Here is a 20810-nt window from a genome sequence, read left to right as displayed (position 1 = left end):
TCCATCCAGGTCAGCTTCTTGGTCCTTGACCCTAGATAGTCCTGCAGGCACTGGGCCACAAGGCAGACCATGGGGAAGGGGCTGGGTGGCTCTGGGAGTCACAGCGCAGGGACAGATGCTGTCCTAAGGGCAGACAGGGATGCGCGTCGTCAGGCAGGACACTGCAGAGAATGCTGTTACTGCAGCTGCTTTCATTTAGTATCTGGCTAGCTGATCAACATCTGCCCGGGACTCCGCTCTTAAAGACATAGGTGTGGCCCGGAGCTTCTGGTCCTGGCTCCCACTGGAATGAGCTGGGTGACCTTGGACGTCCAGGTTCCCTCCTAAATCAAATGAGGATGATAATCCTGACTTCACTGAGAGGCCAGGAGGATGAAACAAGAGTCTGCACATGGAATAATTCATAAACTATAACGTTCACGTCCCTTTCCAGCCTCTGAATCTAATTTTGTTCCCTCAACTCTCTACTCCTTTCCTTAAAAAGGGCTCCAAATTGCATGAGCTTCAGGATCCCTCCAAACCTAGACCTGCCCCCACGTATTGCACAAATGTTACTGATTAGCATAGGTGGTCAAGAAGGACTCCGAGATAATACAGGATTAAAATCCGAGCTGTGTGGTCTTCACCAAGTTGCTTAACCTTTCTGAACCTGTTTCCTCACCTTAAACAGATAATCTTCCAATGTTGCTGTGAAGCTTTAGTCTAATAATTACCTTTGTAAAGCCCTTAGCATAGTTCTTGCTGCATGAGTAGTTACTACATAATAGTTTTCTTATTATTATAAACTCTCAGAAATAAAGGCCTCTAAATCAAATTTCAAGAGCGCCAGCGCTGAGGCCTGGATTTCTGGGCCAAAATAAGAATGTTCCTTCAGTCTGGAGAAAAGAAATGTTCAGCGAAAGTGGGTCTTTGTGCTTCAGTATGAGAAATCTGAGTTAGATTCGAGAAAGTAGAGAGTGACCTCTTCAAGTTCCCTTTCAGTTAGAGTCTTCTGAGAATAACCAGACCTTTGGGCCCCGCCCACCTACTTCCACCTGGCGCCACCCATCGTACACCTAGGGCGGCTCCGTCCCCGCCCAGTCTCCAAACACTCCGTCTGAGCCCGGGTAGGAGGAGGGAACCTTTGGGATTCTGCTGGGCTGGGCCCTGAAGGCAGGAGTGGGTGAGGTATGTGTACGGTTGGGCCCAGCTCCTCGGCCACACAGTGCGTTCTAAGAAGGGACCCATTTCCACCCCAAAGAGCTTAGAAGGGATACAAAGAGGCTCCGCCCTTTGGAGGACCTGCTGTCTTGTTGCTTATTACAATTAGCAATGCTTGTTTATTACCATTGCTAAACATCTGTCTGGCTATGCCGAGGGACCACTCCCAGCCCGGATCAGGGTGGGCGAGGTCGGGTAGGCAAGAGAAGTAAATCTCGACAAGGACAGCGAAGGGCCTGGGTGCGAGGGAGAACGCCCAGAGACCGCCAGTCGCCTCTCGGGGACTCACAGCGCAGCGGAGGCGAGTCGCGCATTCCAGTCAGCGACGCGCGGACGTCGGTTCCCAGATCAGCCAACGCCGGAGCTCTCCAGCAGGGCCCACAGAGGTGGCCGCTCCTGGAACCGCCTTTCCCGCAGCAGTAGCAACCGGCGCAAAGCGGCCGGACAAATCCCACCCCCGGCCCCGCCCGTCCAATCCGTCTAGCTCAGGAGGTGACGCTTCTTGGGAGAAGCAAGGGGCGGGGAAGGGAAATCCAAGCCTTGGGGGGCTCCCGACAGGTGTTTGGGGGAGAAGGCGGAGCCTAGTTAGGGAGGATGAGGAGGGAGGGGCGGTGCTGCCCCTTTAAGAGGCGGTGGCGGAGCCGGGACCTTTTCTCTTTCCCCGGAAGGAAAGCGGAGCCCCGGCTGGGCGCGCAAGGTGGGGAGGTGCGGGCTGGTGGGGCGTGGGGAGGCGGGGCGCGCGCGGAGGGCACCCCCCTCCGGTCTTCCTTGCGGTCCACCGGTCCGCGCGCCCAGATCCGCCGCCGAGCCGGGATCGGAGGCAACAGTGCGGCCAAGGGGGGCGCGGCCGGGGACCAGCTGGGGGCAGGGTGCCCGGGCCGGGGGGGCGGTGACCCGGCGGCAGCGCTGGCGGGAGGACAGACCCGCGAGCCTCTGAGAGGAATATAAGAGTGCAGACCCCGAGGGGACGCGAGACTGACGGGGGCTGGGGGCCAGAAACTTATCGGCGCTGCCGGACTCAACGACGCGGCCCGCGGTGGCGCGGGCAGCAGGTGAACAGGTCCTCACCCCCAGCCCCGCACCCTCACGCGCTCTCGCCCCGGCCCTCCCGCTCCCGCTCGCAGCCATGGACCCCGGCCCCCGCCGCGCCTCCTGCGTCCGGCGCCCAATGCTCTGCGCGCTCGCCTTGATGGTGGCCGCCGGGGGCCGTGTCGCCTCCGCCTTCAACCTGGACACCCGATTCCTGGTGGTGAAGGAGGCCAAGAACCCGGGCAGCCTCTTCGGCTACTCGGTCGCCCTCCATCGGCAGACGGAGCGGCAGCAGCGCTACCTGTAAGTGAGGCTGGCGTGGGGGGTGGGAGGGTGGGGTGGGGTGGAAGGGAGTGTGTGCGTAGGATGCGGATCCTTAGCCGAGTCACAGCCAGGCTTCGAGGGCCGCCGCCCGCTCTAGGGAGCCGGGATTAAGGGGCTGGGATCTGGGCAGCTGTTCTGCCAAGGTCTGGCGGGAAGTGGGGGTACTGGGGATGGGATGGGGTCAGTAATCACTGGCAAGTGCTAACCGGGCCAGAACCTGTCTCAACTCAGCCCCTGGGCTCTTCACACCTCTCTCATGAGTAGAAGTGGGATCCTGGGCACCCTCCCATTCTGTAAACTGAGTACCTAATGTACCAGTATATTTCTGTCCAGGCCTGGGTCGTGGGGAAAATAAACACCTAGTGGATCCCGCTTCCCCCTTGCCTGGGAAGAACCTGTGGGCATATGTATTTAAGCGCTCCCGGGGCTTTACCCCTTGCATGTAGTCTGCCGGCCATGCCAGCCACACCCTCTGCAGAGCCAGACTGGAGGGCCCTCTCAGCCGCTCTGAGGTTGCTGAGTGAAGTGATGGGCGAGTCTGGGCGTTTGGAGCTGTCCAGGAGCTCCCTCTGACCCCTTGAGGGTGGGTAGGCAGAGGGAGCTGTCCCAACTCCTGCTTGGTCTCCTGACCCCCCCCCCCCCCCGCAAGCCACCCCCAGCAGAGACGCCCTCCCACCAGACATCATCCCTGCATTCCACAGATTCATGTTGAATCTTCAACCCTGAGTGTGTTTGTTTTGGTTTGAAGAGGGAAAGAGTGTTTTTCTCTTCTGGTCGCCTCCCCTAACAGCTGTAAGAAGGAGGGGGAAGAGCTAGCCACAAGGAAGAGGGGAGAAGGAGATTATATCCAGCTGTTTGTGGTTCCTCCCCCTGCCCCGCCCCCCCTGCCACCATGCACACTCGTGTCTAGAGGGGCATGTGCAGGTTTCAGAAGGTTCTCTGCCATGGGCTCAGATGCAAAGGTTGGCATTTGGGAGAAAAAGGCAGCTGGGGGAGGGGAGGCTGCCTGAGGAGGAAGGAGTTATGACGGGTCAGGCAGACCACACCGACCTCTTTGGGCTGGGGGACCTACCAGATGTCCACCCCCGCCTGGTGTCCCACCTCCACTGAGTAAGAGTGTATTGGAACCTTTCCCAACTCTGGCGGGGGCCTGCAGAAACTCGAGGAAGCTTGGAATATCCAAAGTCCAAACTCTGCCTCAGCCTCTGCCCCACTGGCCCAGCCCAGGCCCAGTCTACCTATCTACTTGGCCTCTGTCTAACTTCTGCAGGGACCAAGTCCACCACACCCTTTCCAGCACAGGCTGGTCTTGGCGAGCCCTTCATCTTGTGGAGACCCTAGGTGACCATCAGCACCGGTTTCTAGCTTGGCGCTCTCTACGCCCCAACCCAAAGATTTTCAGATTTTTCAATACTGAATCTGCATGTTATAAGGTGTCTTCTCTAAAGAGAAGATCAGGAAAGTAAGAGTAAATCATGAAAAGCTGGAGTAAATCATGGACTCTGTAAGCCCCACCTCCCAACCCCTCCCTACCCACTATGTGGCCTTGAACAAGATATTTCCCTTCTCTGAGCTGGTTTTCCCCCAAAGAAGTGTTGGGCCTGCATCTATATGATCCTTCCTGCCTCTGTTGGCCTATAAGAGGCAACTTGGCATGGAGGGGAGAGAATTGGCACCAGAGTCCCACTGCCAGTTTTCAGTCTTTGATCTGTCACTAATATCTGAGTCTTAATTTCTCCACGTGTCGGGGTGGGGGGGAAACAACATGCCTTCTTCATAAGGTGAGAGTCGGCTTTTGTGACATAGGGTGTATGCAATGCCGTGTTACGCCTACATCTCTCAGGAGCAGGTGAGGACTCTCATGCCAAAGCCAGGCCCTCACTAACCAAGATGGCAATGCGGTGGGGGGGGGGGGGTCCTCTACATTTCTTCCTGGGCAGCTAGAGATGGCATTAGGCATGCTAGGAGCCCCGAAGGTTCTAAAACTACTGACCCTTGCAGAGACAGGTAGTTGTAGATAGAGTTCTGGGCCATTCTCTCGGGCATCCTGTCGTTCCCAGGGGATGGTTCTGTATCTTGGCTCAACTCCTCCTCTCGCTGAATTCTGCCCCTTGGGCCCTTTGGGAAAGCCAGCTGGGCAGGCCAAATTTAGCTGCGGCCAGCTGTGTAGCCAGATGTGAACAGCTGCATGAGTGCACCGCTCAGGGGAACTGACAAGTCACGTCTTATATTCTGTTAGCCTCAAAGCCCCTTTGGAAAAAGGGGAGAGGTTTCATGGTCCTGAACAAGCTCTTAGCCTAGGGTTCCTAGATGGTTTCTGGGAGATGGGGGACCCTTGAAAGTACCATGGGTCTGTATTGTTCTGGGAGCAGAAGGAGGGGAGGAGCATGGCTTTCATCATATTCTCAAAGAAGGGCTTATTCCAGAAGCAGTTAAAAATCCAGGTGTGGACTTCTGGGTTCACCCTTATCTCTGGACCGGAGTTCCCTGCCCACAACATCAGAGCTCACTCTAACCCAGGCCCCAGCTCCCCAGTCTCTGGAAGTGAGGGATTCGGAGCAAGGCCAAGGACTAAGGTGCTTTGGGCTTCTTGGCGAGATGCATGAGGACCCCGGGGGAAGCAGAGGGACTGTTCCTCTGGGAGATGGCCCCTGTCCCCTGCCCCCAGCCCCTGCTCTGTCATTCCTTCCTGGGAATCCAGTTGTCCTGCTCTGACCTGACTGTGGGATCTAGAAGATACCGCTGGGGCTCTCTCTCCCCTTTGCCCTTGCCTGGGTGTCCGCGAAGCCTGGGGCAGAGGTGGTTGTGGCCCCTGGCAGATGAGGTCATATCTGAGTTAGGTAAGAACCCGGCTTACCTGCTGCGCTCTCCCAAAGCACGTTTCCCGGGGCAGGGCAGGCACCTGGCAGCCTCCAAGGCTCGTGCCAGAGGAAATCGGCAGAGCAGTCGCGGCTGCAGGCAGAATTCCCGCACGCTCTTTTTCTCTGGCTCTCTCCAGTGACCAGTCTAGGCCAAGGAGCTTTAAAATTGGGCAGAAGGCAGGGGAAGCCTGATCTTATAGAAAAAGAAGTGGAAGGGGTTTGGCCGGAGCTAAACAAAGGAGGGAGGGGATATCTGATGCAGCACGAGGGATGGAGGTTACCTGACAAGGAGATCGCCCTAAGCAATCGAGTATAGGGGAAAAAATACTAAGGAGCCAGCCAGAGGGAGAAGAAATGAGAAAGACAGCCTTGTTTCTGGCCAGGGCCTTTTTCTCCTGTCCTCCCTCATTGTTTCCATGCCTCCAGCTTGTTACTCTGGTGCTAGGGCTGAGTCACCAGAAGGGAGAGGGGGCTGGGTGGGAGATGGCTAATTCGGGCAGCGGGATGGGCGCAGAGCCGAGATCCTGCATCTGAGAGCTGCCCCCACCGGCACCCAGCAGAACTGAGCCTGTGTCCTGGGGACCCGCTTCCCGGCCTGAGGGGGAAGGCACCCCTGAGGAGTAAGGCACCATGTCTGCAGTCTGGAGCCTCCGGCTCCTCCAAGTTCACTGAAAGCTTCCCACTTGAGCCACCCCAGTGCCTCCCCCAGGCAAGGAGCCTGGGAAGTTGAATCTGACAGGCAGTGTGTCTCTGAGCATCACCCCCACCCCAGCGCACCCATCCTCCAGGGGGCCAGCTTGGTGTCTTAACTGCTCCTGGATCCTGTTCCCCAGCCTCCTCCCATTCTGCTGCATTCTGCTTGGCCGTTCCATCAGCTTTGAACCACTCCAGGAAGAGTGATGGAATGGGCGTGAGGAAGTGCTTTGATGGGACTTGGAGCTCAAGGGGGTCCCCAGAGGCCAGGAGGGGCTGTCTGGCTGGAGCCAAAGGAGAAGCTGAGGAGGCAGCTCTTTGAAAGCCCTTGAGAGGTCATTTCATCCAACCTCCTGTTTCCTAGCCAGGCCCAGCCCGGCTCCAGGAGAGGGGCCCTCTGATCTCCCTCTTTTCTTCCGTGCTCCCAGAGCTGGGTGAAGCATCCCGCCAGCTTCCCTTCTGACTGCTGCCCAGAGCGAGTGCTCGGTGGTGGTCTGGGAGGGGTCAGCTTTTGGACTCACTGATCCGGACCAGACCCAACAGCAGGCAGCAGAGGTGGTCATTTGCATGTTATTTCACATTTCTTTTCCGTGCCAGGAAGGTCTCCCCCACACCTGGCTGTGGTTAGAGGAACCTGGACCTGACCCTTTGCACAAGCCTTTCTGCATCCAACTCCCAGGCGTCTGGCTATAGACCCACTGGATCCCGGGCTGGGAGCCAGAGGGCCTTAAAGGGCCTCTGAGAAGGCCAAGTAGGAGCTAAAAATACTCCAGGAGGGTTGAGGTGGCGGGGGGGGGGGGGGGGGGGGGGGGGGGGGGGGGGGGGGGGGGGGGGGGGCTCCCTGTGGAGTCTCTGGGAAAGGAGGGGCCTAAGATGTGGGGCTAGAATTAGGGCACCAGTCCTGCCCCACTGCCCATCATTGGGCACAAGGCAGGTGCAGGGTGAGGGCCAAACGGGTATAGATGGCAAAGGGATTTATTTCGATCCAATTGCCATTCGGCCTGCTTGGCACCCCAGGAGGCTAAGAGGAGGGGCCCCTCAGCCCACTCCCTCAGAGATGAGCAAAGCTGGGAGGTCATGGCCACCCTGCCCCTTAGTCACCTCGTGCCCCAACAACTGGGTCAGGGCTCTGCTGGGGGACACAACACTTCCATTGCATTTCATGCCCTGGACTGCAAACTGGGCTCCCAAGGCCCTCCTCACCCACTGAGGCCCGGACCCACCTATCCCTTCAAGGTCACTGTACCATCCCTCAGCCTCCAGCCAAATCTGAGTGACCACACTAGAATGCCTTAGTGATTCCACCCCCGTGCAAGTGCCACTTGGGTCCCGTCCTCTTCCCTCTAAACAACTGAACTAGTCTGCTATTTGCCCTCGGTTCCAGGGCCCCTAACTATGGGGCAAAAATTCCTGGGTGCTTGGGGGGCGGGGATGCCTGGGAGTGAGCTAAGGTGAGTCCCTGATGCCACAAGAAGTCAGGCAGACAGCACTCACGTTGGCTGTGGCTCAGTTGGTTAAGCGTCCAGCTTCAGCTCAGATCATGATCTCTCGGTTCGTCGGTTCGAGCCCTGCATCGGGCTCTGTGCTGACAGCTACCTCAGAGCCTGGAGCCTGCTTCAGATTCTGTGTCTCCCTCTCTCTCTGACCCTCCCCTGCTCTCACTGTCTCTCTCTGTCTCTCAAAAATAAGTAAAAAACATAAAAAATTTTTTTTAAATAAATAAAAAACATTAAAAAAAAAAAGAAAGCCCTTTTGAAGAATGAACCCCTTTGTTCCCCCTCCAGGGTTGGCGGGACAGCTGCTGTCCCCATTTTACAGATGAGGCCCTCGCCACTCAGAGAGGGAAAAGAAACTGCCTCACAAGGCAGAACAAATGCTACAAGCAGACTGGCAGGTTCTTTTCCTTCGGCTGGAATGTTACTTTCCCATGGGCTTTTGCTTCCCTCTCTTACCTGTCAGTCGCGCCAGGGTGGGGGTGGGGGGCAGATGTCCATGGGTGGTCAGGCAGCAGACTCACCGGGCACCCTCTCCGACCCAGACAGAGGATGACTAACCGCCCATGGCTGCCACCCTGGGGCCCTGCCAGCCTGCCTGCGGGCACCTCCTAGCACTGCTCTGCTTAAAGATGCCACACCCTTGCCCCCGGGGACACTTCCCAGGGTGAGGTGTGAGCTGAGAAGTGAGGTGCAGGCAGAAGTCCCACCCCCTTGCCAGCACCCCCCAGGCAGTGCATTCCTGACATCCAGTGGGCGGAGGCACCCCAGGTCCCGGCATGCCCGGGCCCTGCCTTGCCCACTCCTTGCAGCCCTTGCTCACAGGTCCCAGGAGGGACCCGCAGGAGGTGGGAGGAGGGGGGAGGCGTTGCTGTGCACCTCCATACCCTGGCAGGAAGCCCAGAGCCCAAGTTCTGAGCCGGAAGCCTCAGGGTAATAGTGTTGCTGGGGCCAGATGGAGGGGCACCTCGGAGATACCTGCCACCCAGAAGGCTGTGTCCATCAGGGTCTGGGAGGCGGGCCTGGCAGGGTGTCCAGAGGCTGCAGGGAGGTGATGCCCAGAGAGCAAGGGGGCCATAGAGCTGTCTCCTCAAACAGGTGCGCGGTATTTGGGGCACATGTTAGATATGCAGGTTCCAGGGCTCCACCCCCCAGCTGCAATTCCCACAGTCCCTGGTGGGCTGAGGGCTTTGCTGTTTTTTGTTTTTTTTTTAATTTTTTAATGTTTATTTATATTTGAGACAGAGACAGAGTGTGAATGGTGGAGGGGCAGAGAGAGAGGGATACGCAGAATCTGAAGCAGGCTGCAGGCTCCAAGTTGTCAGCACAGAGCCCTGGTATGGGGCTCGAACTCACGAACCCTGAGATCATGACCTGAAGTTGGCCTCTTAACCAACTGAGCCACCCAGGGGCCCCAGGACTTTGCTGTTTTAACACACGTGCCAGAGATTTCTGATGTCTTCTGACATCCTGCTTCCAGGCTGATCTGCCTTCCTCTTCAGTAGCCACCTCTCTGGGACGGGAGGGGATGGATGGCCAGGCCTCTAAGCACCCTTGTAGGAACTTGCAGTTAACATCCCCAAAGATGGGCACTAGGCAGGCTGGGGGCTGTGTGATTGTCCTTGCCCATCCCCACTCACGTGCCTACCGCCAAGAACTCTGCCCTGTGGCCACATTGTCCAAAGTGTCAGGTGCCCAGCCCGCCCCCCGTACCTTGTATGCCTGTCCCAGGGTGGTAGTGTGCCGTGGTGGGGGGAGAGTAGACATCACCCAGGTCACTGCTGACCCAGCTCCCCTGGGTCTGGTTTAGGGGACACTCAACTGCATTCACTAGTTACCTCCTGCTTGTCTTCTTCCATGTTAGCCCCTAGACCGAAGCTTAGAGGGGAAGGACCAGGGCTCCAGCAGCCCACCCCACCCCTCACATGGTCTCCCCTCAGGCCCCACCCTCCGGAAGTTTACCTGTGCCAGGATTCCTCTGGTCTTTCTTCCCGTCTACCTTCACCTCAGAAGCCAAAGCATTCCTTCCAGAATCCAGATCTGACTGTGTCACTCAGATGCCACACATTCCTCCCAAAACCCAGATCTGCTCCTGTCACTCCCTTGCTTAGAAATCCCTCTGTGGCTGCCCTTTCCACCCTGCCCTCCTGTGTGCGCCCCACGGGGCCCCCCCCCGCACCCCCTCCCTGCGCTGTACTGGGGGACGTGTGGATCCTGAGTCACCCCGCTTGCTCATACTTCCTGGCCCTCGCACATGTTACACCTTTGCCTGAAGTGCTCTTCCACCCTTTCTCCTGGTGAGTCCTTGTCATCATCAGCTCAGGCTGGACTCCCCTCTTCTGTGTGCCTCCCTGACTGCTCCCCACACTGGATCTGGGCAGCTTTGCCCCCCACTCCGCTTTCCTCCCCAGGGCCCCCCCCCCCCCCCCCCCCCCCCCCCCCCCCCCCCCCCCCCCCCCCCCCCCCCCCCCCCCCCCCCCCCCCCCCCGCACTGGCCTCTCCTGGAGGGCAGGGGCCAGGATCCTTTCATCTTATGACCCCAGATCCTGGCCACAGCCTGGCACCTGAGACACACAGCAAATGCCCAGGAAACATGGCGAACAGGGAGTTGTTTGAAGCAGGCTTTGGGGAGTCTGAGCTCGGCCCCACCAACCTCCTTGCTCCCCAGGCTCCTGGCTGGTGCTCCCCGGGACCTCGCCATGCCTGATGGCTATACCAACCGGACCGGTGCTGTGTACCTGTGCCCACTCACTGCCCACAAGGATGACTGTATGCGGATGGACATCTCCGAGAAAAGTGAGGGGAAGGCGCGGGGGATCAGCGCTGGGTCAGGAGTCTGGTGGGGGATGGGTAGCACAGAGAGAATGACCCCAGGGAGCTCCAAGTCCCTTCTTGTCCAGCTGGGAGGAGAGAGCTCTTAGAGGAGAGTGGGATCACATGGGATTTGTGGGGCTGAGATTAATGGTGGGCCGGAGAGGGACACGGTGGGTGGGGGGAGGTCTGTAGGAGTAAAGGGCCAGAAAGACTGGCCCGTGCCCTCGAGGCTCTGGGCACAGGGACAATGAGTGCCCTGGCTCATGATCCCCCACCATGTCCACAGGTGACCCTAACCATCACATTATTGAGGACATGTGGCTCGGGGTGACTGTGGCCAGCCAGGGCCCTGCGGGCAGAGTCCTGGTAAGTGGGTACTCACTGTCTGCTTCCCCCCACCCTGCCCCGCCCAGCCCTCTCCTTCATTTCCCAGGAGCAGGGGGCAGAAGCAGAGGGCAGGAAAGAGGTCTTGGGTGAGTGAGCTGGGACCTTGCGGATGTCTGTTTCCATGCCTCTGTCTCCATGGGCCTTCGTGTCCCCTCAATCCTGCACTTATGTGGTATGAGAGGGTGGGGGGAGGAGTGCTGGCACACTCCTAGAGCCTGGCACGGCCCGGGTCCTGTCTGAATCACCCACTTCCTCTCCCCCCCTCCAGTGCCACCCTCCCGGGGTGCTCACCCTTCGTGGGAATGAGCTGAGGGAACTGTGAGGAGCAAAGGGCAGAGAAGGCCTAGGGCAGTGTGGCCTGGGCCCGCTCCTTCCTGACAGGCTGCTGGCAGAAGAGGCACAACCCTGCTGACCCCAGCTCACCCGGCTGGGGTTCGGGGGCCACTCCCTGCTGTCACTGGCTGCTTCCTGGCTGCATTCTTCAGTGTCTGCCCCTGGGGGGGGGTCTCAATTTTTGAATCCCAGATAAATCATTCTTTTTCTCACTTTTAAAAATTGATATGAAATATACAGACAGCAAAATGTACAGATGTTACCTTTTAGGGAGTCCGGACGCATTCAACACCTGTGTCACGAGCACCCATTAAAGAAACACAAACATCATTCCAGAGAGCATGTCCCCTTCCAATCAGTTGCCACCCCCATAGTCATCCCTGTTGCAATTTCTGTTACCTTTGAACACTGTTTTAAGCTCTGGGTTTGCATCAAATGCTGGAGCTTAAAACTGAAACACCATTTTATTTTTAAAAAATTTTTTTATTATACTTTATTGCCAGGTTGGTTTCCGTATACCACCCAGTGCTCTTCCCGACAAGTGCCATCACCCATTTCCCCCTCTTCCCCACCCCCATCAACCTCAGTTTGTTCTCTGTATTTAAGAGTCTTTCATGGTTTGCCTCCCTCCCTCTCCTTAACTATTTTCCCCCAGTCCTCTCCCCCATGGTCCTCTGTTAAATTTCTCCTGTTCCACATATGAGTGAAAACATATGGTATGTGTCCTTCTCCGCCTGACTTATTTCACTTAGCATGACACCATTGAGGTCCATCCACTTTGCTACAAATGGCCAGATTTCATTCTTTCTCATTAGCATGTAATATTCCATTGTATATATAAACCATATCTTCTTGATCCACTCATCAGTTGATGGACATTTAGGCTCTTTCCAAGGTTTGGCTATTGTTGACAGTGCTGCTATGAACATTGGGGTACATGTGCCCCTATGCATCAGCATTTCTGTCTCTCTTGGGTAAATCCCCAGCAATGCTATTGCTGGGTCATAAGGGAGTTCTATGGATAGTTTTTTGAGGAACCTCCACACTGTTTTCCAGAGCGGCTGCACCAGTTTACATTCCCACCAACAGTGTGGGAGGGTTTCTCCACATCCCCTCCAGCATCTGTAGTCTCTTGATTTGTTCATTTTAGCCACTCTGACCGGCGTGAGGTGGTATCTCAGTGTAGTTTTGATTTGTATTTCCCTGATGATGAGTGACACTGAGCATCGTTTCATGTGTCTGTTGGCCATCTGGATGTCCTCTTTGGAGAAGTGACTGTTCATGTCTTCTGCCCATTTCTTTACTGGATTATTTGTTTTTGGGTGTGGAGTTTGTTGAGTTTCTCATAGATTTTGGATACTGGCTCTTTATCGGATAGGTCATTTGCAACCATCTTTTCTTGGTCCATCAGTTGCTATTAGTTTTGTTGATTGTGAAATGCCGTTTTAAAACCATGTTACAGATGGTGTGGTCTAGGATTCCATTTAAGGCAGTCCTAGATCCCGGGCCCTTCGACAGTCGTCTGCTGGCCCATCAGGTTCATGCGACAAATGTTTAGTGAGCACCTACTATGTGCCGCGCACTCTTCTAGCCCTGGAAGCTTCGAGGTGACTCAGGCCTGCCGTTGTTGGAGCCCATGGCTGGAAGGAGACCCAGAGAGCAAGCACATGAGACCCAGGCCTCGTTTTGGATTTCGCCTGACCCCTGGCTGTTTTACAAACACCTTCTTCTCATCGATTTGCCCCATAACTATTTGTGGAGTGCCTCCAGCGTGCTGGGAGAGGGCAGGAGAGGGGCAGAGCAGCCTAGCCTGGTGCTTAGGAGCTCCACCTCAGGAGCCTGACAGCCTTGGTTTGAGTGTTCTCTGCTTCTGTCTGGATGTGAGAGCTTAGTTAGAGACTTAGCTCTCTGGGCCTCAGTTTCCTTATGTAAAATGGGGGTGGAAATTGTCCTTACTCTGTATGAGTATTAGGAGGTGTAGTGGAGTTAACATGTGAAGAGCTTTGACTTCATGTCTGGTGTATGGTAAGCTGCTATGACTACTGGTGTTGTTGCTATTATTATTTTAATAGGGCTCTTCCATTTCTTAATGCAGAGCAGAGAAGTAAGTTCCTTAATCTGCTCTGTATCTAGCTCCTTTCAGACCCGAGAGCCTGGATCCCACATTCCCTTTTCCTTTTGCCAAGATCTGTAAGCCACCCTCAAACCCAGGAGCCTCTGGCCTCCCAAAACGTGTTCCCAACCTTCAGAGCAGATTTCCAAATCCCAGAAAGGAGACGCAGGTCCAGGCGTCCCTGTGGGAAGGGAAGAAGCCAGGAGACCTCCTCCAACTCCTCTCCAGCAAAGCCAGAGGTGCACAGGGCCAACGGGACAGCTGGTCTTGGGTCCCTGCTACGGGCTCAGGCTGTGTGTGTCGGGGGGTGTGTCCCCAGGTCTGCGCCCACCGCTACACCCAGGTGCTGTGGTCAGGGTCGGAGGACCAGCGACGCATGGTGGGCAAGTGCTACGTGCGGGGCAATGACCTCCAGCTGGACCACACTGATGACTGGCAGACCTACCACAATGAGATGTGCAACAGCAACACGGACTACCTGGAGACCGGTATGTGCCAGCTGGGCACCAGCGGTGGCTTCACCCAGAACACCGTGTACTTCGGCGCGCCGGGTGCCTATAACTGGAAAGGTAGGGACCTTGGGGGACGGGAGGAGGGAGGAGCACCCGCTCCCAGCTAGCCCCTGGGACAGCCAGCCCAGACTCTCCCCACTAGAGGGCAGAAGAGAGCTCTTTGCCCATATTGGCCACCACCAGCACCTCTGCTATTTTAAAGTGCTTACAGTGTACCAGAGGCTTTACACGTATATTGTGTTAATTAATCCTAAAATACTCTTATGAGGCAGGTAGCATCATACCCATTTTATGGAAAACCGAGCCTCCGAGATGTAAAGTAAATTGCCCAGGACCAATAGTAAGTGATGAAACGCAGGTCCATCGGACTCCACTTCAAGCATTTAAAGCCTTATTAAAACAATAAAACATGCTCCAGATACACCTGGATCTGGCGCGGTAGGATCTGGTAAAACAAAGAGCTAAAGTGTCCCTCCTCTCCCACCCACTGCCCTCGTCCTGTTTCCCTGTGCAAATTCCTGTCCTGAGGAACCACCGGCTTATGTTAGGATATATAGAGATCCTTTTTAAAATTTTTTAAATGTTTATTTATTTTGAGAGTGCGTGCGTGTGAGCGGAGGCAGGGACAGAGATACAGGAGGCAGAGAATCCCAAGAATGCGCCTAACAGCGCAGAGCCTGACATGGGGCTCTATCTCACAACGCAGAGATCATGACCTGAACCCAAACCGCCAAAGCCGAGTCGGATTCTTAACCGACTGAGCCATCCAGGTGCCTCAGGATCTACAGATATCTTTTAAAAACATGCATCCAGGGGCACCCGAGTGACTCAGTCGGTTAAGTGTCCGACTTCGGCTCAGGTCATGCTCTCACGTTTTGTGGGTTCGAGCCCCACATCGGGCTCTGTGCTGACAGCCCAGAGCCTGGAGCCTGCTTCCGGTTCTGTGTCTCCCTCTCTCTCTGCCCCTCCCCCACTTACACTCTGTCTCTCTCAAAATAAAATAAAGACATGAAAAATTAAAAAAAAAAACATGCGCACAAAGAGAATCACACTAAACATGCTGCCCTGCTCCTTTCTCTTTCCACTTATCCATAAGCTGGGGCATTTTTCCGCCTCAGTACGTATAGGGCAATCCTTTGGGGGCCTGTGTAGTATTTCTGTGTATCAAGAGCCGTGTTTGTAACTGTTGTGTCCCACGCTGCCACTCAGGCATCTAAGGGCTCCTGTCTCCTCCACATACACCTCTGCCCACCACACACGTTGTAGCCACAGTGAGCCTTCTCTCCTGACTGCATCCTTGTTATTGTGGAATCAACCGGCAGAGAGAGCCCTGAATCACTTCCTCTTGACCCAGGGCGCAGTTGTAGTTTGACCCACCTGCGACTGAGGTCTCTGCTCAGTCCTCTGGTCCTGCCTTCCCTGCCCCCTGGTCCTTTAGAACCTCAGCAGGGCCACGGCCACTCTCTAGCAGAAGCCCCACGGGAGCAGGGGACAGGTAGGCAGCCCGAGTTAGGGGGTAGAACCAGGAGATCACAGTGTGGAGTCTGGTCTCAATGTTCTAGATGGAGGGAAATCTGGATGACAAGATTCTAGCCGTGTCTCTACAGCTCTCCCCTCCGAGCCTTGCTTTTCTCATCTGTAAAATGGGACTCATCATTCTCCTTCACAGAATTATGAAGATAAAGAGGACATGTTTTGCCAATGGCAAAGGGCTCACAAATAAAAGGGGTTATTATCATCCTTATTGGGGTGGGGGTGGCAGGGGGACCCAGACGTGGAGGATGAAGAGAGTGATGATCTAAAGTCCTCCCCTCCCCCTCCCGGAAATTCTTATGAAGGAAACAGCTACATGATTCAGCGGAAGGACTGGGATTTATCCGAATATAGTTATAAGACCCAGGAGGACCAAGGAAACCTCTATATTGGTGAGTCCAGCTGTGGTAGCTCAGGGGGTGGTGGGGGAAAGAAGGGGGGCTCTGTTCCTAGTCTGCTGGCCTCTCGCCTTCAGTGCCTGGTAGAAGAGGGAGGCCACGGTGCAGGTGTGACTAGTGGCGTTGAGTTCAACTAGCACACACCTATTAGCACCACCTGCATGCTGGACCTGATCTGGGCTACCCAAGATGCAAGGTCTCTACCTTCGCAGAAGTCACAGTCCAGTGTGCAGATGGGATTGGAAGCCGGGCGTCCAGGGTCCATGTTCTTTCCCAACTTGGGATAGTGGAAAAGAAGATATCAATCTCTTCCTTAATCCGTCCCCTTTCCTTGACCCCCAGGTCTAATAGGTCCCCAAGTCCTGTAGAGCACTGGATGCCCTCTATATCTGGGTTCCCGTTTTGTCCCAGCCCTTAACACCCCACACTTGATAGACTACATTCTTGATCTTAACACCCCCAGCCTTGCTGGAGATTCGGGGGGCTGGATCCTGAGTGGAAGGGGGCAGTTTACTGAGCTTTGATTCACCACCTTCCCCTCACCCCAGGGTATACCGTGCAGGTGGGCAGCGCCGTCCTGCACCCCAAGGACATCACGATTGTGACAGGAGCCCCGCGGCACCGACATATGGGCGCTGTCTTCTTGCTGAGCCAGGAGGCAGGCGGGGACCTTCGGAGGAGGCAGGTGCTGGAGGGCACGCAGGTGGGCGCCTACTTTGGCAGCGCCATTGCCCTGGCAGACCTGAACAATGATGGGTGAGAATCTGGGGCCTGGGGCTAATGGTGAGGGGGGGCAGGCTTGTGCGAGCCAGGGCAGAGAAATGGAGGTTTGCGATGGTTCCGTTGTCTGCATGCTATTTACGGGGATCTACAAGTCAGATTTGTGTGTTGACCTGCGATTAGAGATGCCGGGTGTTTACATGTCAATTGCATGACACACGCATCTCCTTTTGTCATTTTACGGTTCTCGTGGACATGGGTGGTTTGGCTGTGATCGGGGCCTCCACGGCTTCCCCATGACACACGTGTCCCTCTCGGACGGGTCATGTTGGCTTTTCCATGTTTTTCCCATGCCCAGAGAGGGCCATTGGTGTAGCTGTGTGCCCTGGCACAATTGTACCTGCTAAACAAGAATTCTGCTGTAAGTTGGAGACTGACCCCACACTCCTATTTCCCCCCTTCTCTCCTGTGTAGGTGGCAGGACCTCCTGGTGGGCGCCCCCTACTACTTCGAGCGGAAAGAAGAAGTAGGGGGTGCCGTCTATGTCTTCATGAACCAGGCAGGCACCTCCTTCCCTGCCCACCCCTCCCTCCTTCTTCACGGCCCCAGTCGCTCTGCCTTTGGCTTCTCCGTGGCCAGCATTGGTGACATCAACCAGGACGGATTCCAGGGTATGAGCCAGCACTCCTGCCCCAGCACACCCACTGACTGAGTGCCAGCCGCATACCAGGCTTGGCAGGGCCTGAAGAGGAGACTGGGGCCCAGGGCCAGGGAGCTCACAGCAGTCATAGAGAGAGGCCGTGCGGAGGGAGCCACCAGAGGCAAGCTCGGTGGACCTCCTGGAGGAGTGGATGTACCACTGGGCGTCGGAGGCTGGGCCGAGTGTGCACAGTGGAGGGGAACAGAAGGAGCACAACGTGGGCACGGGATACTTGTCCCCTTCACCCAAACTGCATGGATGTGGGGTGTTGACATCAGAGATGAGGCTGGAATGGCCTTGTAGAGATGGGGCGGGTGCCCTGAAAGCCAGACAGAGGAACCAGGGCCTTACATGTGGGTAATGGCCGAAGGGCGTCCAGAGAAGGTTTCGGGGCAGGGATGTGATCTGATAGCTTGGTACCTTGAAAGATGATTCTGGAGGGTGACATGGGATGGATGGGGGAGAGCAAGGCTGGGGGTGTTAAGATCAAGAATGTAGTCTATCAAGTGTGGGGTGTTGGGGGCTGAGGCAAAATGGGAACCCAGATATAGAGGGCATCCAGTGCTCTACAGGATTTGGGGACCCTTTAGACCTGGGGGGTCAAGGAAAGGGGACAGATTAAGGAAGAGCCTGGTGCTATGAGAGCACCTGGCTTATCTGGAAACCACTTTTTCTGACAACCTCGATTTCCCAGAACATACCTGAGGATGGAAAGGAAGGCAGAGGAGCCTCTAAAGAGCCCAAATAGGTGCTAGAAAGTTCAGTTAGCAAAGCCTAAGCATTTACTGATAGAAGAGTTGTCTGCTTTCTACTCAGGACCTACTTACTTTTCCTTTACATACTTTTTTTTTTAACTTTTTTTGGTTTTTATTTATTTTTAATATAGAGAGAGCATGAGCAGGGGAGGGGCAGAGAGAGAGGGAGACACAGAATCCGAAGCAGGCTCCAGGCTCTGGGACATCAGCCCAGAGCCTAATGCGGGGCTCAAACCCACAAACCGTGAGATCATGACCTGACCCGAAGTCAGACGCTTAACCGACTGAGCCACCCAGACGCCCCCCTACCCCAACTTTACATACTTCTCTAACAAGCTTCGCTTTCTGGTTACCTACGCCCTATCAGATCAAGCACAGCAAACTAGAAAGAATTTGGTAAAATTTAAGAAGATAATAAAACATTTGGGGCTTATTTGTGGAAATAATGGTTAGAATTTGAAAAGTCTAAAGGATTTTAACAAGAGAAGTTACAGTGTGATTAAAATTCCAGCCCCCGGTGTTAGACGGGGACTCAAACTTTCCTCTTTTCTACTCGTTAGTTGTGTGACTTGGGGCTTTCTGAGTCTGCTTCCTCACCTGTGATTGCTCACCAGCAATCTTGTCGGGATTAAATGAGATCAGTGTGCTTGGTTAATACGTGGTGAAGAAGTGGGGAAACACTTCTTTTTGTGGCCCTGCTGGTAAATGTCATCAGAAGAACCTAGTATCTGAAGGGGAGGTTGGTGGAGGAGATGGAAGGGACCCTAATAAGGGGAAAACAGACACTAGGCCAGTGGGCAGGAATCTGGAGTTAACTTGCCGTGTGACTTTAGGTAAGTCATTTGCCTCTCCTAGACCTACTTTCCCACACATCAAAGGAAGCAACTGGGCTCACGATGGTCCCAGTTTTATGTCTTTTTTTTTTTTTAGAGACAGAGCGGGCAGGGGAGGGTCGGAGAGAGAGAGAAAGAGAGGAAGACACAGGATGTGAAGACAGGCCCCAGGCTCTCAGTTAGCTGTCAGCACAGAGCCTAACGCGGGGCTCGAACCCACGAACTGTGAGATCATGATCTGAGCCGGTCGGACACTTAGCCGACTGAGCCACCCAGGTGCCCCACAATGGTTCCAGTTTTAATCCCGAGCCACAGAACTCTGTTCCCTGGTGTTCTGAAGCCCCGCTTGGCAGGGTCAATTTCATGCTGGACCCTGTGGCCTGGAGCGCAAGGTTGGGGAGACATGGGGCCCACAGTACTCAGAGTGACCTGTCCTGCCTCTCTTCCCCAGACGTTGCTGTGGGAGCCCCATTCGAGGGCTTGGGAAAGGTGTACATCTACCACAGCAGCTCCAGCGGGCTCCTCAGACGGCCGCAGCAGGTATGGACGGGCCGGAACAAGGGGGCCTGCCCTCCTTCACCTCACACACCTTCCCCCTGTTCCCCCTGGGCCCCACTCCCCAGAGCTCACCCTGAGCCTGTCTCCACCGCTTCCTCCTGCCTCCCTTGCCCAGGTGATCGACGGGGAAGAGCTGGGACTGCCTGGCTTGGCCACCTTTGGCTACTCACTGAGTGGCCGGATGGACGTGGATGAGAACTTCTACCCAGACCTGCTAGTGGGGAGCCTGTCAGACCGCATTGTGCTGCTGCGGTAAGCCAGGGCACTGGGACGTAGGCGCCTTTCTGTGCTCCAGGCCTGTTTGCACGGAGCCCTATTTCTGTCCACCTTCAGCACCGGGTCCATGGGAGCCTGAGCCCCGGGGGCAGGCAGGAGGCACTGATGTCTGTTGTGTTTTCTCTGCAGGGCACGGCCTGTCATCAACATCCTCCACAAGACCTTGGTGGCCAGGCCATCCGTGCTAGACCCTGCGTTCTGCACAGCCACCTCCTGGTGAGACTCTCAGTCCCTGCTCTGTCTGCTCACTCCTCCTTATATATGAGCACGCCAGGAGGGACCCTGGCTCCCAGACCCCTCCCCTGGAAACTCCTGATATCCCACCATTAGAGGGTTGGTTCTTGGGGGTAAGCATTGCCCCTCCTACCCAACCTCTTTGTGGGAGGTAATAAGCAAATATCCCATTGGGGTGGAGAAGGAGGCAGTAGAGGACGGTGGTTTGGAGTGGGAGCTCTGGATGGCCTTGTTTGAAGAAATCCCAGCTATGCCCACTGCAGTGGTAGGGGTGGGCTATGGGGAGTGACTTCCTAGAGGAGGAAGGGAGAGGGACACACTTAGGAGGACAGGAGAGAGAGCCACCTTGGGCAAATGGTTAATCCCTCTGAGTCTCAGAGTCGTTGCCTATAAACCAAGGTTAATAGTCATAACCAATTTACAGGACTGTTGTGATAATTAAATGAGATAATGTACAGAAAGCCCTTCGCACGGCACCTTGTACACCCTACGTGCTCAGAACGTGTTAGTTGCTAAGATGGTGTCAGTAGTAACGATGGTGACAACCCCGAGGTCTTTGCGTGAATGAGACCCGGATCAGAAGGCAGAGGGCCACAGAGCAGAAAGCAGGGGTGAGTGGGAGAAGGAGATCTGGACCGTAGGTCCTATACAAGATTGGGCAGGGTACCAACCAACGGGTGACTTCAGGGAACTCCTGCTCTCAGGGCCTCCGTTTCCCAACTGGTGATCTCTAACCCTGTTTTCTATGGCTTTAATGGGAGTAGGGAGGGAAGAAACGTGGGACACCCCCAACCAACTATGTGGACTCTCCAGAGTCGTCCCCGCCTTTTCTTCTAAGGGCCCTGGTTTCCCCCTTGCCCAGTACAGGGGTGAGAGCCAGGGCCTGGAAAACGGGGTGCCACTGTGAGCTGGCCCTCCTATCTGTCCCCTGCCTCCCAACAGCATGCAGGTGGAGCTGTGCTTTGCCTACAACCAGAGTGCCGGGAACCCCAACTACAGGCGAAACATCAGTGAGTGTTGGGGGGGCGGGGCGTGGAGGGGCAT

The 20810-nt window shown here is 55.5% G+C and overlaps 1 protein-coding gene across 2 annotated transcripts in view; it reads left to right on the top strand.

Annotated features, from left to right (window-relative positions):
• The first annotated feature begins 1951 nt into the window (after nucleotides 1-1951).
• ITGA3 (integrin subunit alpha 3) overlaps nucleotides 1952-20810 on the top strand; it is a 31401-nt gene continuing 12542 nt past the window's right edge. For both annotated transcript variants that reach the window (XM_029928561.1, XM_029928562.1), the window contains exons 1-11: nucleotides 1952-2532; nucleotides 10269-10396; nucleotides 10701-10780; nucleotides 13567-13816; nucleotides 15598-15684; nucleotides 16239-16446; nucleotides 16885-17081; nucleotides 19150-19238; nucleotides 19372-19508; nucleotides 19662-19748; nucleotides 20709-20776. In XM_029928561.1, coding sequence (XP_029784421.1) covers nucleotides 2327-2532; nucleotides 10269-10396; nucleotides 10701-10780; nucleotides 13567-13816; nucleotides 15598-15684; nucleotides 16239-16446; nucleotides 16885-17081; nucleotides 19150-19238; nucleotides 19372-19508; nucleotides 19662-19748; nucleotides 20709-20776 — 1537 coding nt within the window. In that variant the 5' untranslated portion in view covers nucleotides 1952-2326. The remainder of the gene's footprint in view (nucleotides 2533-10268; nucleotides 10397-10700; nucleotides 10781-13566; nucleotides 13817-15597; nucleotides 15685-16238; nucleotides 16447-16884; nucleotides 17082-19149; nucleotides 19239-19371; nucleotides 19509-19661; nucleotides 19749-20708; nucleotides 20777-20810) is intronic.

The sequence above is a fragment of the Suricata suricatta genome, chromosome 17 (genome assembly GCF_006229205.1).
Source record: "Suricata suricatta isolate VVHF042 chromosome 17, meerkat_22Aug2017_6uvM2_HiC, whole genome shotgun sequence".
NCBI classification, from domain to species: Eukaryota; Metazoa; Chordata; class Mammalia; order Carnivora; family Herpestidae; genus Suricata; species Suricata suricatta.
This window is presented reverse-complemented; position numbering and strand designations above follow the sequence as displayed.